The sequence below is a fragment of the Terrapene carolina genome, unplaced genomic scaffold (genome assembly GCF_002925995.2).
Source record: "Terrapene carolina triunguis isolate 2854851 unplaced genomic scaffold, T_m_triunguis-2.0 Scaffold17, whole genome shotgun sequence".
NCBI lineage: Eukaryota > Metazoa > Chordata > Testudines > Emydidae > Terrapene > Terrapene triunguis.
The window spans coordinates 4,405,468-4,423,422 of NW_020664368.1; the positions used below are offsets into that span (position 1 = coordinate 4,405,468).

A 17,955-nucleotide genomic window follows, 5' to 3' on the forward strand; every position below is an offset into this window, starting at 1 on the left:
ATTCGATTATGGAAAAGTAAGGCTTTATTTTCAGGTAACTCGTGCAGTTTTCTATGTGGTTATTTTTTCAGCAACATGATCTATTTATTTCATCAATTACTAAAGTGTTGGTGGAAAAGTACTTTCTTGATTCCTTATTTTGGGTTGTGCCATGGAATAACATAATACAAAGCATATGTGATGCTCTTGGGGGTATCTTCTATATAGTTACGTTTTTCTGAAAGAATCATTTTTTTCACTATATCTTTAAATAAAAACAATAGTAGTTTCTTTCCTTTTGTCCTCCACATCAAATAAAATGTGCTTAGTAACATTATTCCAACACAGGATGTTGAATTAGAAAACGGAGCAAAAGTCTTCATATTAATCACATCAAATACAGTTAGTCTGAATTTCTTCCTGTGAAGCTTATGGTCTGTTGGGTGGAGAAATAAGGCATTTTTTAAGAAACGCATGTTGATCTGAGTTTAAAGTAGGGGTTGAATTCAGTGAGACTGAGGTATCTGTGTAATAGAGGAGAGTTAGTAGGAGGCAGAAAGAGATCTGAGTCACACTGGGGAGGGATGACTTCAGAGAGTTTGTACGATGGAAGTGAAGAAGGAGGTTGGAGAGCAGGAGCAAATTGGGTAGAAGCTGATTGGAGAGCTGCTCTGAAGGAAATAGTTAGCTTCATTAGGCACTGTGGTGAACTGAGAGTTGATTGAGGAGTTTCTCTGAGGAATGAATGGCCTCTTTGGGAACAAGGGTAGAGGAGGAATTTGAGGGGAAGCAGTGACCAGTGTGAGTGGGGAAAGAGCAACAGAATGTAGTAGTTTAAGCAGGGGTTAAACTGGAGGAAAAACAAGTGTTTCTATTCTGCAAAGCTCTGCCCACTTATAACACCAGAGTGAGATTTCCCTCCAAGTGGATTGTTCATATCTTCACCATAGATCATTTCTCCTCTTTCTTACCCCCAATCTGCAATAAATGATTACAGGGCTCACTTTGTAATTGGGTTTCAGCGTTAATACCCTATTGAGGTGAGTCAGAGTCCTCTCAGGACTATTGATTCATGTTGCCTGCAAACCAAATCCAAAACCGTTGCGTTGATTTACATTTGATTCCTATTTCATGGCAGATTTATTTATTTATTTTGCAACCACAAGCCATAAAGGCGATTTTTTTTTTTTTAAAGATTTAGATTCTGGAGCACAAGAATGCAGTCACCAGTGAAATGTTACAGGGTTACTGACCCAGTGTAAACCAATCTGCCCCCGAGCCTAAACCACTTTCATATAACTTGTTTATCTTTTGTCTCCTTGTAGGTCCCAGCTGGGACTAGACCATTAAAACTGTGTTCTGGATCAGACACTTTCATAGAGACTTCCAGCCATAAGCAGCTGTTGGCAGAAATGATGCAGTCACATATGGTTAAGGATATGTGTTTGATAGGCGGAAAAGTAAGAACTGTAAATTTCTTTTCCTTTTTTTCCCCTCCTTGCAAGATATTTTGAATCTAATTCCTTAATTTTTATTTCATTTTATTTTTTACTTTATAGGGCTGTGGCAAAACAGTTATTGCTAAGGAGTTTGCCAATATGTTAGGATACAACATAGAGCCTGTCATGCTGTATCAGGTAAAGTAAATTATACAGTGGTGCGTATGCCTTACAAATGGTCTGAAACATGAAATACATAGGTTACAGATGAAAGAAACTAGATGGAATCTCTGTGTAAGGTACAGCCTTTGAAAAATCATTCATCTAAGGAAAGAAGCAAAAGTAATATAAGAATGAAAGGAAAGTAGTTCTTGAGATACTTTGCTCACTTGCTGTCAGAATACTGAGCTGGAGAGTCTCTTCCAATTTGCAAGACTACATAGAGAGATTATTATATAGAGTGTAGTATGAAAATCTAAGGTAGGTTACTATGTGTATAGGGCCGGATGCTAATTCCCATGAAGTCAGTAGCAGAGCACCCACTGACTTCACGCTCTTAGTAGAGATAGGAAGAGAGAACTTCAGTGAGTGGAGTGTAAAGAGATTTGTTCAATAAAGTAAATTATGATATTTCTTAGTTGCAAAGAGCTGAGAGCTGGTGCTGTGAATTAGCATAACTTAGTGTTATGCTTTCTTTCTAGTCTTTGGATGTTGTTCTCCTAAGTGTGTTTCCTGCCTTTGGGTCTAAATGGTGGCCAGTTGTTTTGGCATATTTAGAGGCCCTGGCAGACCTTTTCACCTTCCTTTTTTTTTGTCCGTCCGTATGCTATACAATTGTGAAATGGAATTCTCCACCATCTACATTTTTGTATTCTGGAAGGCAGCTTCTTTATTGTGATGAAAATGCATAATTGCTTTTATGTTTTGAGGAGCTTCTTTTTTGTGTTACTTTTTATGTTCTATATACTTCGGGGGGAGTTTTGCGATACTACACATGTGCAGAATTCATGTCCCGGGTAGAATTTTTTTTTCTCTGCAGAAAATACATTCTGCTGGAGAGGTGCTGCAGTTATGCCTTTTGCCCACCAGGGGCTGTTGTGTCGCCAGAACAGAGAACAGCCGCACCCGGGTGGGATCAGCCCCAGCGGCAGGTAGGGAAGAGAAGCAGCTGGGTTCCTCACAGCACCCTGCTTGTAGGGCCAGTTCAGGAGGCATGGGATATGGGGGGGATGGACAGCATGGGGTTCATAGGATTGCTGGGGGGTCACAGACTGGGGTTCATAAGGGCTAATTGGAGGGGGACAGACTGGGAGTGGGGTTGTGGGGACATGGGGGAGGGGGTAGTTGAGTGGGGATTCAGGGACACATGGGGATGGGGGAGGGGCGCAGGGACATATGGGAACAGGGGCAGATGTGTCTGACAATGAGAGAGGCTAGGGATCAGTCAGGGTCTGCATGCGGGAGGCTCCCTAACAACCCCATCCCCCTAAAACCTCCAAAACTTCCATACTTCTCCCACTCACACCCAACAACCCTCCAAGTTCACACCCCAGCTCCTTCCCAACAATTACTTCCCTCTCCCTCAGCTCCTCTGTTATCCTTGACTCTCCCAAGCATTTGCACTGCCTCTGAGTGGTGTAGGAAATGCGTTTATGTATTGTAGTTTAAATGAATTATTACTCCGAGTTCTGTATTAATAGGCCTAGTAAGGAATCTATTTGTCAAAAAACATTTTCTGAATCTTTTTTGTTGTCTGTATTGTTACAGACATACTTGCTGACAGGTGTTTTGAAATAAATTACCAAAATAATTGAAACCGGCATGATTATATTGTGTTGTTTTGACAAAATATGCAGAATTTTAGAGCATTTTAAAATATTGTGCACAGAATTTTTAATTTTTTGGCACATAATTCCCCCAGGAGTATGTTTCTTTGTTCAGATTCCATCATAATCTCATATTGTCTTACATATTTACTTTAAACCACTACTATTTGATTTTTGTCATGATTCTTGTTGTTTAATGTTTATATTAAATATAATACAGATCCCAGTCGGGATTGGGGCTCTGTTGTGGTGGGTTCTAGAAAAACACATTCACGGATACGGTACCTCACTCTCAGAGCTTAGAATCTAAGATGAGAAGTGACTTATGAAGTGTAGGTGGAAGGGAGTAGAGAAAGATTAATCAAATATATACAATTTTTATAGAAATTGACATTTTTTCATTGTAAATAGATAATGTGCCACTCTCTCTTTCAGTCCATCAGCCTAGCCATCATTAATTGACTGATTACCTATGTGTTGTGTCAGAGGTGGGTCTTGAGGAGAGATTTGGAGAACAAGATTGACGATTTACAGAGCAGTTCAGGGAAGGGATGGAAAAAGGTACAGAGACATTTTTGCAAGAAGCTGACAAATGGATGGCTTTGTTGGTTGACTGTAGGAGGCATGGGACAATGATCTCACTACACGTTAAGCAGTGTCTGGCTTGCAGGAAAAGGTGTTTGGCCAATTTAAGGGGTAGAGAGCCAGACTGACTAGCTGCGATAGCGTTAGACCGGGTCATCATGGGAACACTGGCCCATTCCCCCTGCCAGGTGGCCAGAAGAGAGGAGGGAACAATGCAGGTCCATACCGGTGCAGGAAAAGCACACCTTTACCTGGACCATGCAAAGCAGCACCCACCGTCCCTCCTGTGAATGTAGTTAAATATCAGGTTTTGTCATGATTTGCTGCGGGTATTATGTTAGTTGCTTTTTTCTTGGGGGGCTGAGAAAGGCTTTTTCTCTCACCGTCAGATTGGCCAAGACAAGGTATGGGGTGGGTTTTGCCTTCTCTATAGCAGGTTGGGGACTTAGTTAGGGCAAACATGAAACGGGGATTGCAACTAAGATGTTGCAACTCATTATGTCAATGCAAGGTGGATTTAGTGCAAGTACTTGCTGCAATTTAAGCCCATTGCTTCTTGTCCTATCCTCAGAGATTAAAAGAACAATTTTTTCACCCTCCTCCTTGTAACAACTTTTTATGTACTAGAAAATTGTTATCATGTCCCCCATGGCCTTCTTGTCTCCAGACTAAACAAACCAAAGTTTTTCAATCTTCCCTTATCAGTCATGTTTTCTAGACCTTTAATCATTTTTATTGCTCTCGTCTGCACTATTGCTCCAATTTGTCCACATCTTTCCTGAAAACTGGACACAATACTCCAGTTAAGGCCTTATCAGGGTGGAGTAGAGTGGAAGATTTACTTCTTGTGTCTTGCTTACAACACTCCTGCTGATACATCCCTGAATTATGTTAGCCTTTTTTTTTTTTTTTGGCAACAGTGTTACACTGTTGACTCATATTTAGCTTGTGATCTACTATAACCCCCAGATGTCTTTCTGTTGTACTGCTTCCTAGACTCATTTCTCTTTTATCTTCATCCCCTTCATCTCCAACATTCAACAGAGTGCTGGGCAGCCAGCAACAGTCACTCTTCTTTGTCACAGGGACAGTATTGCCAACATCAAGTAGTCAAAAACCATGAATCAGGCCCCCAAAACCATGAGATTGGCTTAAAAATCATGATATGTTAGCAGAAAAGATGGACTTTTTATTTGTTTTCTGGTTTTTGAGCGTTTAAAGTTCATATTTTCAAGTTTCTTTCTGCAGCCATGAGGGCTAGAGATTTTTTTTTTAAGGAAGCTGAGATTCTCATAATCATGTGGCTAAAAGAGTTGGGGCTTTAAGAAGAATGTCAAATATCACAAGACTCTTCATAACATAGAGGTAGTTGGCTGTGATAGCAGGTGATAGCAATAGTGGCAGCTTGTATGGAGGTGAAGGGAGTGAGGGTGAGAAGGGACTTTCGAGCTTACATAGGGCTGTCAAAGTTGGTCAGTATAGGAGGGCCCACCCACAATATTCCTTCCCAGAAGTGTTCTGCCTCTGCAGTAGCCATGTGTGGCAATTTCTGAGGTCCTACTTTTTACCTACCACTGTTTCTTCTTGCTGGGGATCCCAGCAGTACCTTTTCCTTGTCTTCTCTCATTCTCTTTATCTTCATTCAGTTTTTCTCCTTCCTTTATCTCTGCATCTCTCTCTCTCTCTCTTTTTCCCTTCAGTACAGAGTGCCTGAGCCTCTGGCTAGGGAGTTGCTGCAGCTGGATTCCAGATGGTAGGTTGTAAGAGACTCCTGCCAGTGTAACAAGCGTGGGGGCAGTTTTTTCCCCTCCCTCAGTGGAGGGACCCAAGTATGTTTCTTGCTCACAGGCCCCCAACCCCATCGTGGCCCTGCTTGAGCTTGGTGAAGAGGAGAGCCAATGACCTGCCAAGTGTCCCCCGTGGGAATGGAGGGGAGGAGGTGGGAGAAAAGGTCTCAGTAGTGTCTAACTTAAATTCTCTTTTCAAATGACAGTGAAATAAAAAGAAAGAGATTTTCTATCTTATTCCAGAAATAATAAATCTCTCTTTAAATTGCTAAATTATAGTCAGCAAATCTCAAATTACAAACAGTAATTTAACAAAGAATATTTACTCCTGTTAGAATGGATATATGTGTTATTACATCCTGAAATCTGACTATGTATTCTCAAATAGCTCTCTATTTGAGCACATTTGGTAAAGTAAAGAATCATTAGACAAGTAAATATTATTATAAAAAAGAAAAAGCAGCTCACGCAAACCCTGCCTGAAACTGAAATCTGGCATATCTCTGCCTACGGACCATACTTAAATTTTAGATCTTTAACATAGAAAGGTTGACAGGAACATATTTGGAAAAATTGCAAATCCACAGCTGATGTCTGTTCTGAGTCTGACAAGTTATTCCCTGGTCACCATCTTTTGTCATTTTCTGTCACATAATTTTGCAGGATAGAAAATGGCTGTGGGGTATTTCTCAGTGTTAAGGTTTGATTCCCCGTCCCTGCACTGTCTTTTTTCTTGTCTATAAAAATAGGCCTTAAATAAAAGAATATGAAAAATATATCTTCCTTCAGAAGGAAGGTATTCAGAATCATCTGAAGGGTTCTGCTTTGAATGAGACACAAGTCAAAATCAACCTGTGGCACATCAACATCTTCAGGGCATTCCATATCTTCAAGGCATTCCATATGTTCAGGCATGCCAGTAAAGGAAATGTGATGGGAGAAGACTTCCAGCACTGACCAATATCTGAATAAAACTAAAAACACTAAACTCTATAGAAAAACATTTCCTGACTAAATATTTTTCTACAAAATACTATTAGTTTAGTTCTATTCACATTTATATGTGAACGTTTAAGTGATGAATAGATCAACTTGTCTCTTCCAGTATTTACCTCAGGATTAGATGATGAGGTTCAAACTCCTCTGAAGATAGTTATTGTGCACATTATTTCCCCTTCCTGTACAATTCTTCACTTTCAATGGGCTTATCTAGTATATACTTCCCAGGGGATTGGTCTTCTTTCTCTGCAGGATGGCTCAGAGTTTGATACGAGAACAGGTTGAGAATTTCAGCTAACTGGCAACAAGGGAATATGTGCTCTTTGGGGCTTGACAAATGAACCCACACATGACAGATGAACCCTGACCCTTGTTATATACGAAGGGAAATCTTCATTATTTGTGTACACAGTGTCAGGGTATTTACTCATCACCAGTATAGGAAGCCAGTTGGTCTTGGAAACTTAGAAATATGGCTACAAATACCAATGATTCAGGCAAAAATTTTTCCAGGCCCCATCTCTAGCCTGTATGGATCTGCAGAAAGGCAGCTAAGGACTTCCCATTTGGGAGCCCATGACAGATAAAGCTGAAAATGAGCTCAGTCACTTAATAAGATAGCTAAAACTTTCACTTTCAAAAGGGTATCTGTGATGCCTACACAAAAGGGCCTGATCCAACTCCCACAGAAGTGAATGGGAGTCTTTCCATTGATTTCAGTGGGAGTTAGATCAGATTCTAAGGAAACAGAGTTTGCAAAGACATTTCTTTGACTTTTTGGAATTATAAAGCTATATTTAAGTGATATTAATAAGGTAAACACATGACAATTTTTAAACTTGTTATTCAGTATGTATATATATATATATATATAGTCTCCCAGAATAGAGAGATATTTATTTTCTGTATAAAGTAATTTTTAAAATATATACTAGTGTTTTTATATAACATCAACAATTTTATTATAGAAATAACATAAAATCAAGACAAGATTAATGTAAAGGATCAGAACCATTAAAACACAAATTGTATCTAATCTTTCCAAGCCTAATTATAAGTACATCTCCAAAATATGTATCCAGTTTTTGCTGGAAATTACTAAGAACTTATAAACTAAAAACTAAAAGTAGGAAATATCTGGTTTCTACAAAAAAATTAAACTTATGATATTAAGTAATTAGCATTGTATATCAATATATGCAATAATTTAATCTGATACTAGAACAAATATTAACTACATGCATTCATTCAATAACTAGGCAATATAGAGTTTAATAACTCTATCATATCTAGTTTCACCTTTTTGGGTCAGGAAAAAAAGTCTTTGTGGCTTCTTTAAGAGGCCAAAATCTCTTATGATAATCCTAATCCTAAAATTCAATAAATTTTTGTGTCTTCATAGTCAGTTATAATTTAGCAAGTAATAATATAGGCACAGAAATATGCAATGAAGTAAATTCAGCTGAAGAAATAACATTTTTCCCCCCTTCAGGTTTAACTAAGTAGCCTTCAGGAAAATGTTCTGGGAAGAAATGAAATTTCCCATATTTTATTTCCTAAAATATCTCCAGAAAGAAAGCGCGCAAAAAAAAAAAAAAAAAAAGGGGGGGGGGGAAGGGGGAGCATGTTTTTACTTAGTAACCTTTGCATGGCTCCCAAGGATCTAATGAAAATGACAAGTATTATGTCCCTTACATCTCACTCCCCTTTAGCAACTATGGCAATAGAAGCCATCCCACTTAGCCAGTTCCCATTGCTTCGCCAACAGTGATCATTTTCTTCGCAATTCAGAAGCTAGAGACTCTAGGTTTCTTACTTTTGATGCCAAGTTGGACTCACATTCTGCTAGGATTTCTCAAACAGAAAATAGGAATGAAGTAATAGAGAAAATTTTGAGATCACATAACAACAAATGGCTGGTTTAGTGAAAGACACACCTTAGTTAAAAAAAAAAAAGTATTAATATGTTTATAAAGGATAATTATTTTCTGAAAAAAAATCAAAATGAGAATTGTGTTAAAGCTACTACTATTTGAATATTAGATTTTTCTGGAATATCTGCAGGAGAGGAATGTTGTTTTTTGTTGTTGTTTTTTTTTAAAGTAATTTAGACTAGTGTTTCCCAAACTGTTGTCCCCAGGAAAGAGCTGGCTGGTCATATGGTACTTAGGCTGCTGCTTCTCCTCATTTCCAGTTGCTTAAGTGCATTCAGAGAGAACTAAAAATAAATTAAATACTTTCCTAAAATTACTTTCCCATGTAAGCAATTGCTGTAGTTGCTACAGGGATTTTATGCAATCAGAAATGGGAGAAAAGGTGGTACATGAGAACAAAATGGGAGAGGAAGGCCTCCATGAGACAATCTCTGCATTAAAAGACAGTTTATGTAAAATTTTGGGAATCGCTGCTTTAGATTATTTGGATCCTCCTCTTTTGATATAAAAGGTTTTCCAAATCCTTAATGAAAATCTTTCTATTTGACATTCACACTATAAGAGTAGTTATCAAATCACTTTTAGACAGAGAAAGAGTAATGAAGCAAGTATGAAGAATAAATTGAAATATTTGGTGTAAAATAAAACAAAAAACCCCCCAAAGAATTAACCTCCTTAAAACACAATGAAAGCTTGAGTCCAAAGGGACATAAGTCCAAAGGGAAAAGGAATAACCTTTCTGTCTTATAACTGAATCAGGCTTTACAAGGACTTGGCTCAAAACAGATTTTTTTGTTTAAATGCAGTTGTTTTTCAGCTTCAGAGTATGACAATATGAAATATATTACTAGTATAATATTTAAATAAGTAATCAAGGTTAAATAAATATTAATAAAAAATCTTTGGACAAAAAACCAATAACTTTAACCACAGCACAGAAATTGAGTAATTGAGAGAATTGGTAACAAGATAGTTTTTCATCTCTACATAACCAGATCAAATCCAATTCAAGTCATTTAGAATATGATGTGAAGTTTGATTTTATTTCTGAATTATACTTTATTGCATTCTGCTCTTCTGATTTTCTATCTTCAGCAAATTTAGGTTTTCCATTTGGGCTATTGGTATCTGTCTTTGTTTGCTTTCAACGTTAGTTTTAGCTTAATGAATTCATACTATGCGCAGTTAATTTCATTCCCAAAGAGGAGTCAGGTATAAAGTGAAATTTAATTTAATTTTGAATTATAATACATTTTCCTGTGCAGCATTTATTAACTACAGAATGTATAGAGAATTTCTGAAATAAGTGGCAGTTCAAGGGCACAGAAATATTTTTGGTATATTTTCCTTTGTTTTGATAAAGATATGTTTCTCATTCTATGTGTAGACTGAGTATTTCAGTAGTAAAGCAAAATGGTGAATAAGTACAACAGTAAAAAGATGTGTTGTTTTTATGGTACTGACGGTGAAACCTTAAGTTACATATCAGTGGAAGCATCAAAGGATCAAGACTTTGTCCTGTTACTTTAAGACTGTTAATGAAATGCAGAAAGAGGAAATGATCCAGGCTATATGATGTAATTTATTCTATTTTTATTGTTTAAAGTTCAAAGGATTTACCATTGTAAGAAGAATGTATGCAAAAGCTGCAACTGCAGCAACAAATATTTTTCCCACCTCTGATTTTTAGGCCAAATGCTGTTCACTGCAAACAACCAAACAGGGTGGATTTGATTTAAATCATGATTTAAATCACTAGTCAAGAAGACTAGATTTAATCATGGATTTCTACATAAAAGTGCATTCTTGTTGGTTGTTACCAAATGTAGTAAGAGGAGGCCCTGAGATATAAACCTTGGTATCAGAGGCCTGGTATGAGGCCTAAGGCCTGAACTAAAGAAATGGTCAAGACTTTGCTAACATAAAGCAAAATTAAGCTGTGAGCCAGAGGCAGGCCCTGCTCACAGAAGCTGGCAAGGAAAGGGCTGATGCTGCAAAAAGATACATACCTAAAAAGTACTGAACACTAGATATCAGAACACTCCAATACTGGAACATTCCACAGATAACATGGAACAGGCCGACCCATCCCAATGACAGGGGCAAAAGGGTAAAATGATGGATAGAGTTGTTTTGATCGAACCAACATGTACAAGGTGGGAGGCGGCACCTTACTACATAGAGGGGTTGTACCTTGCTACGTAGAGGGGTTGCACCTCAATACGTCAGGAGTGATGTGTAACTTGTTTGTACCTGTGTATAAGAATGTATCCCTGGGGTGGTGTCTTTGTCCGGCCGAGGGGGCAGTGGAAAGTCCCGCCACTGACTGAGCCGGGTCCATTGCCAAGAGGCACTTTCTCGTAGTATGCCCGGTAGACTAAGTAATCTACGGGGAACTGCAATTGTGTCCAAGGTCGCAATAAACCTAGTCAACGTGACTTTGCATCTTACTAGACTCTGTGGTTATTGGGGGTTCTCTTTGGGTCTGCTGTGTCAGCTATCTGCGCAGAGCTGGGGCAGCACACAGAGGGAACAGACGCACGCAGCCGAGTGATATCAACATAGGAGAAAGCAGAGCACCACACCGGTAGCATCTGACAACACTTTACAAGAGCAGGTTTACTATAACTTTTAAAAGCTCTGCGCAGATAGCTGACGTTTTTCCTCAAAAAGCATTTTGTCAAAAACATCCAATTTAAATAAAAAAAATCATTGATTTTTATCCACTCTGCAACCAAAGTTAGGGGGCTATGCCCTGGTTAGATCATCTGCATTGAAAGTGCAGGAGGAAGGAATTCATCTTCCAGGCCACATGGCGGCCACTGCAATTTCCTCTATCGCAATGGGGAGCATCTCCTATGAGGGAACACCCAAAGAATATATATATATATATATGTGGTGGCTGATATGCTGGCCCCCTCCTCTGATTTGCTGTTGCGTTGTCTACAAAAGTACCTTCTATGCTGAGGTGCAGAAAGTCCATATGGAACTCTACTCCATTTTGTATGAGGGCTCCTGGTCCCTCTATTCCTTTACCCTCTCTTCCCCCCTTAAATATCTCAGTTGTATTTTATTTTGCTGGATCTTAGAAATTAATAGAATTTTTTACCTGTGTTTCACATCAGTGAAATCAGTATCTGATTTAATTATAGTTTCTGCAGAGTCTTACAGCTGAGTGACTTCAGTTGATGCCAGGTGACAATTGCTGTTCCCTTCTATACGCAAAGCTTTGTAGTTCTCAAATACACGTATTGCATACAACAAAAATTCCATTTAAAATGCTTTTAAAAGTTTCCCTTTTGTTGGAGTATTGAAAAGGCAATGTTAATATGTGTAGAAACTAAAATTTTATTTAAAACACTCTATGTATACATCTAGAGTTCTGTGGGAAAGTGGTCAAAGATTTCTTGCCTAAATCTATTTGGGTATTTGCCCCTTAAAAAAAAACAAAATACAGTACTTCCCAATGAAATCAAGCTCTGATAGATCAGTATAATATAGTTTAAATTAGGACAGTCAACTCATGTGATTAACTCAAAACAATTACCGGTAATCGCGATTAATCGCAGTTTTAATCGCACTGTTAAACAATAGAATACCAATTTAAATTTATTAAATATTTTTGGATGTTTTTCTACATTTTCGAATATATTGATTTCTTTTACAACACAGTATACAAAGTAGACAGCACTCACTTTATATATTTTTTTATTATAAATATTTGCACTGTAAAAATGGCAAACAAAAGAAATAGTATTTTTCAATTCACCTAATACAAGTACTATAGTGCAATCTCTTTATGGTGAAAATGCAACTTACAAATGTAGATATTTTTTGTTACATAACTGCACTCAAAAATAAAACAATGCAAAACTTAAGAGCCTACAAGTCCACCACTGCAAGGTATTTCCATGCCAGATATGCTAAACATTCGTATGCCCCTTCATGCTTCGGCCGACATTCCAGAGGACATACTTCCATGCTGATGATGCTCGTTAACTAAATAATGCATTCATTAAATTTGTGGCTGAACTCCTTGGGGGAGAATTGTATGTCTCCTACTGTGTTTTACCCACATTCTGCCATATATTTCATATTATAGCAGTCTCGGATGATGATCCAGCACATGTTGTTTCTTTTAACAACACTTTCAATGCAGATTTGACAAAACACAAAGAAGGTACCAATGTGAGATTTCTAAAGCTAGCTACAACACGCGATTCAAGGTTTAAGAATCTGAAGTGCCTTCCAAAATCTGAGCAGGACAAGGTGTAAAGCATGTTTTCAGAAGTTTTAAAAGAGCAACACTCCGATGTGGAAACTACAGAACCCGAACCACCAAAAAAGAAAAACTACCTTCTGCTGATGGCATCTGACTCAGATGATGAAAATGAACATGCGTCGGTCCACACTGCTTTGGACGATTATCGAGCAGAACCTGTTATCAGCATGGACGCATGTCCTCTGGAATGGTGGTTGAAGCATGAAGGGACATATGAATCTTTAGTGCATCTGCCACATAAATATCCTGCGATGCCAGTTACAACAGTGCCATGTGAACGCCTGTTCTCACTTTCAGGTGACATTGTAAACAAGAAGCGGGGAGCATTATCTCCTGCAAATGTAACCAAACTTGTTTGTCTGAGTGATTGGCTGAACGAGAAACAGGACTGAGTGGCCTTGTAGGATTGTTTTTGTTTTTGAATGCAGTTATATTTTGGACATAATTCTACATTTGTAAGTTCAACTTTCATGATAAAGAGATTGCACTACAGTACTTGTGTTAGGTGAACTAACTATTACTAACTACTGTTATTTTTGTTCTTTACAGTCAAATATTTGTAATAAAAATAAATATAAAGTGAGCACTGTATACTTTATATTCTGTGTTGTAATTGAAATCAATATATTTGAAAATGTAGAAAATATCCAAAACTCTTTACGTAAATGGTATTCTATTATTAACAGCGCGATTAATCGTGATTAATTTTTTTAATCATTTGACAGTCCAAGTTTAAATGCATTCTTTTGATGATTGTTACTCACAGGATATGACAGCTCGAGATTTGGTGCAGCAAAGGTATACTCTTCCAAATGGAGATACTGCTTGGAGACCATCTCCACTTGTTACTGCTGCCTTGGATGGGAAGCTTGTTATTCTTGATGGTATTCATCGCGTCAACTCTGGCACCCTAGCTGTACTACAAAGGTTGGTATGGGAGCCCTGTTAAGCAGAGTGCTTGAGACTTGTTTATTCAGGACGTTCATGCTCAGAAACTGTGTCCTGTTTGCAAATACACAGCTGTGCAACTCCAGGTATGTTGTAAAATTGCAGTCAAGGTATTGGATTTTTACAGAATACATTATGTTGGGATAATGATATAGGGATACAGATATTGAGAGCAGAAGCAAGCCTTGAGTGTGTTATGTAAACTTTTATTAATATTGGAAATTGCAGCTGTTTGTTCATGCTGTACTTCTAACTAAATTAGAAAATGTATTTGTTTCTATCCTAGTCAAAACTATGAGGCCTAAACATTAATAAGTTAACATTTATTAAGTAGTAAAGACATTATAAATAGTATTTGAAAATGCATTCTGCTGCTAAACGACTGATTAATTATACTCACTCTGAAAAATGCTTTCTAGGAATTGTTTAGTAAATTGATTAAAGGGATCTGAAAAAGGGGGTGAACAGTGAGGTGGCAAAATTTGCAATGATACAAAATTACTCAAGGCAGTTAAGTCCAAATCTGAGTGATAGAGTTACAAAGGGATCTCACTAAACTGGGTGACTGGATGACGAAATGACAGATGAAATTCAGTGTTGCTAAATGCAATACACATTGGAAAATATAATCCCAGCTATACAAACAAAATGATGGAATCTAACTTGGCTGTTACCACTCAAGAAAGAGATCTTGGAGTCATCGTGGAGAGTTCTCTGAAAACATCCACTCAATGTGCACTGGCAGTAAAAAAGTTAACAGAATGTTAGGAACCATTAGGGAAGGGATAGATAATAAGTCAGAACATATTATAATGCCACTATATATCTCCATCGTACACCCACACCTTGAATACAGTGTGCAGTTCTTGTCACCCCATCTCAAATAAGATATATTAGAATTGGAAAAGGTGCAGAGAAGGGGAACAAAAATGTTTATGGGGATAGAACAGCTTCCATATTAGGACATATTAAAAAGACTGGGACTATTCAGCTTAGAAAAGAGATGACTGGGGGAGCATATGATAGAAGTCTATAAAATCATGAATGGTATGGAGAAAGTGACTAGGGAAGTGTTTTCCCCTTCACATAATACACGGACTAGGAGTCACCCAATGGAAATTAATGGGCAACAAGTTTAAAACAAACAAAAGGAAGTATTTCTTCATCCAACGCACAGTCAACCTATGGAACTCACTGCCAAGGGATGTTGTGAAGACCAAAAGTATACTCAGTTAAAAAAAGAATTGGATGAATTCATGGAGGATAGGTCCATCAATGGCTATTAGTCAGGGATACAACTCCATGCTCTGGGTTTCCCTAAACCTGTGCCAGAAGCGTCTGACACTAGCCACTGTCAGAGACAAGATACTGAGCTATATAGATCATTCGTCTGACCCAGTATGGCCATTCTTATGTTCTTATGAATTAAAAACAAAAATCCTAAAAGTTACACATAATAATGTAAACTGTATTATTAGTTAATAATTACTACTCATATAAAGCCAGATTTTGACACTTGTGTTCATGTTGAATAGTAATACCCTTCTCCATGAGTGATCACGTTAATGGGGCCACTTGTGAAGGAAAGTGATAATCAGGAGTAAGGAGGTATCAGAATCTGCACCATAATAAGGAGCCCAAAACTGCCTGGAGGAATGAAATTTTTCTTTTTACTTGGAACAAGTAAAAATATCACTTTTGAATATACATATCTTCAGTTCGTTTTGGTTTGCACCTCATAAAATCTTATCATGTTTTAAGTTTTATTCCAAATAAGACTTTCATCATTGTGCTTACATATTTGATACAAACATATGACAGCATTTGTAGTGCATAAACTATAAAATTCAGTTAACATCTGAACTTTCTGAAAACCTAATAATCTCTTCTGATCTTCAGTTTTTTATTAGATACCAAGGTGATCCTTGCATTAAACATAGTTAGCCCATTTTTTTTCAAACTATATTTGTACTGTAATATGTAATTAGGAAGATAGCAGTTTCAAATTACTATTGGTCAAACCCTGTTAGTTTCACTATAATTTGATAAATATGAAAAGTGTTTCCTTTGCTTTCTGTTCCTCTTAATTTTTTCTTTGACTGAAGTGATCTGAAAAAGAAAAACCGTAGGTTTGTGCTCTTTTTTGCTTCTTTATGATTTGTTGTACAAAGACCCAAATAGTTTTTCTCTCTCTCTCTCTTCACACCTCCAAAAATATTCTGCTTGTCTTGTTTTTTTGTAGAAATAACAGGAATGCCAAGTCTTGTCTTCCCTTTTTTGTTGTTGGTGCACCTCTTGGATGACTCAGAAATGTGTATAGGGAGTTATTAGATACAACGTGGGTGCGGTAGTATCTTTTATTGAACAGAATTCTGTTAGTGAGAGAGACAAGCTTTTGAGTCATACAGAGCTCTTCTTCAGGTCTGTGTGGCTCGAAAGCTTATATCTCTCACCAACAGAAGTTGGTCCAATAAAAGATATTACCTCACCTACCTTGTCTCTCTAATATCCTGGGGCTGACATGGCTATACAACTACACTGCAAATAGGGAGATTTGTCAGCCCATTGCTAACGGGGAAGTGGTGTTGAATCCTTAGCACAAAGAGCTTTTCACCCAAGTTTTGTAGTTACATAGCTGTTAGCAAAACCAACAGTCTAAATAAAAATAATTTCCTCTCTTTCAACTAGGTTTCACTTCCCTGGTACCTGTGCTGTCATACTCCCTGTTAGTTCTCCTTTCATCCAAAAAGTGTTTGAAGTAGACCAGACCTGAAGTTCTGATATAAAAACTTAAGCAGAACCCCATCTATAAGAATAAACAGACTTGCAAAGACCTTTCATGCCTTCTTCACACATTACAAAAAAAGCAGGACAAGGTAGTGCAGGGCCAGGCATAAGTCCATTTTTTTCTCTTGTGCATTTTGTTCACCTCTGATTCTTTTCATTTTCACTAACAGAATATATATCAGTTAAGATGACTCCTAAAATGTATTGCTTCTAGGAGCAAAATAGGAGTACCGCACTGTGTACCAGTCGGACAAAAATATTCTGAATTTCACGCCATACACAGTGAGAGTATAATAGAAAATCTTCATGTATGGTCTGCAGTGGTTTGTTTATTTCTGAAAAAAAAAAATCTGTCATAAATGGTGTTATGTACTGTACTTACTGAAAATAAGTTCTTTCTTGAGCTTGCCATTTAACTGGCATTTTTCTCATCATAAGGTCCTTCACTGAAAGCTATAGGTCTCAACTTTTGTTAATAACTCAGGCATTGAAATTAAGAGTTCTTGGATGGAATTCCTCATTAAAGTAACATTGGTTGAGATAACTGTAAAAACTAAGACAATTAAATACTAGATTTTTGTTCTCTTTTGAATTACCAAATAGGCTAATCCATGACAGAGAACTGACTCTTTATGATGGCACCAGATTACTAAGAGAAGATAGGTATCAAAGTTTAAAAGACGAACTGCAGCTCTCCGATAAGGAACTACAACAGAGGTAATTTGTTAGACACTAACATGGTATGCAAAGTAGTTTGTATGTGATTCAGGTTGTAAAGAGTTTTCTATTTTATTGCTTGCTGTTACTAAGGTTTCTTGCAAGATGCTTGCTTTTTAAATCAGTAATAGAATCTGTTTTTAATACTGCTATCCTCAGTACTTTTTGTGTTAGCATGAGAAGAAAAATCTTAAAAGAGAATATTAGAGCAGAAACATTAAAATATCCTAGCTGAGAGAGATTAAAGAAACAATATAAATACATAAAAGTTTAGACACATAGGGTATGTCTAAACAGCAAAGAAAAATCTGCAGCTGGCCCATGCCAGCCAACTCCGGCTCACGGAGCTCGGGCTGCAGAGCTGTATTATTGCTGTGTAGACTTCCAGGCTTAGGTTGGAGCCCTAGAGTCTAGGTCCATGTGGGGTAGGAAGGTCCCAGAGTTTGGGTTCCAGCCCAAGCCCAAAAGTCTACACAGCAGTGAAACACCCCCGCTGTCTGAGCACTGTGATTCCAAGTTGGCTGGCATGGGCCAGGTGCAGGTTATTTTTTGCTGTGTAGACATACTCATAGATGCACTGCATTGTTTTGAAGCATTTTATTAAGAGACATTGAGAGTTAAACAAAAAAAAAGTTGAATATTATAATTATTTCTTTCAATAGATTAGCTAGA

General features: G+C 37.5%; 1 protein-coding gene across 1 annotated transcript in view; it reads left to right on the plus strand.

Moving 5' to 3' along the window:
- LOC113406051 (von Willebrand factor A domain-containing protein 8-like) overlaps positions 1 to 17,955 on the plus strand; it is a 258,349-nt gene that overhangs the window by 69,877 nt on the left and 170,517 nt on the right. Inside the window, exons 11-14 of the mRNA XM_029910690.1 lie at positions 1,305 to 1,439; positions 1,539 to 1,616; positions 13,598 to 13,758; positions 17,170 to 17,283. Of these exons, the coding sequence (XP_029766550.1) occupies positions 1,305 to 1,439; positions 1,539 to 1,616; positions 13,598 to 13,758; positions 17,170 to 17,283 (488 nt within the window). The remainder of the gene's footprint in view (positions 1 to 1,304; positions 1,440 to 1,538; positions 1,617 to 13,597; positions 13,759 to 17,169; positions 17,284 to 17,955) is intronic.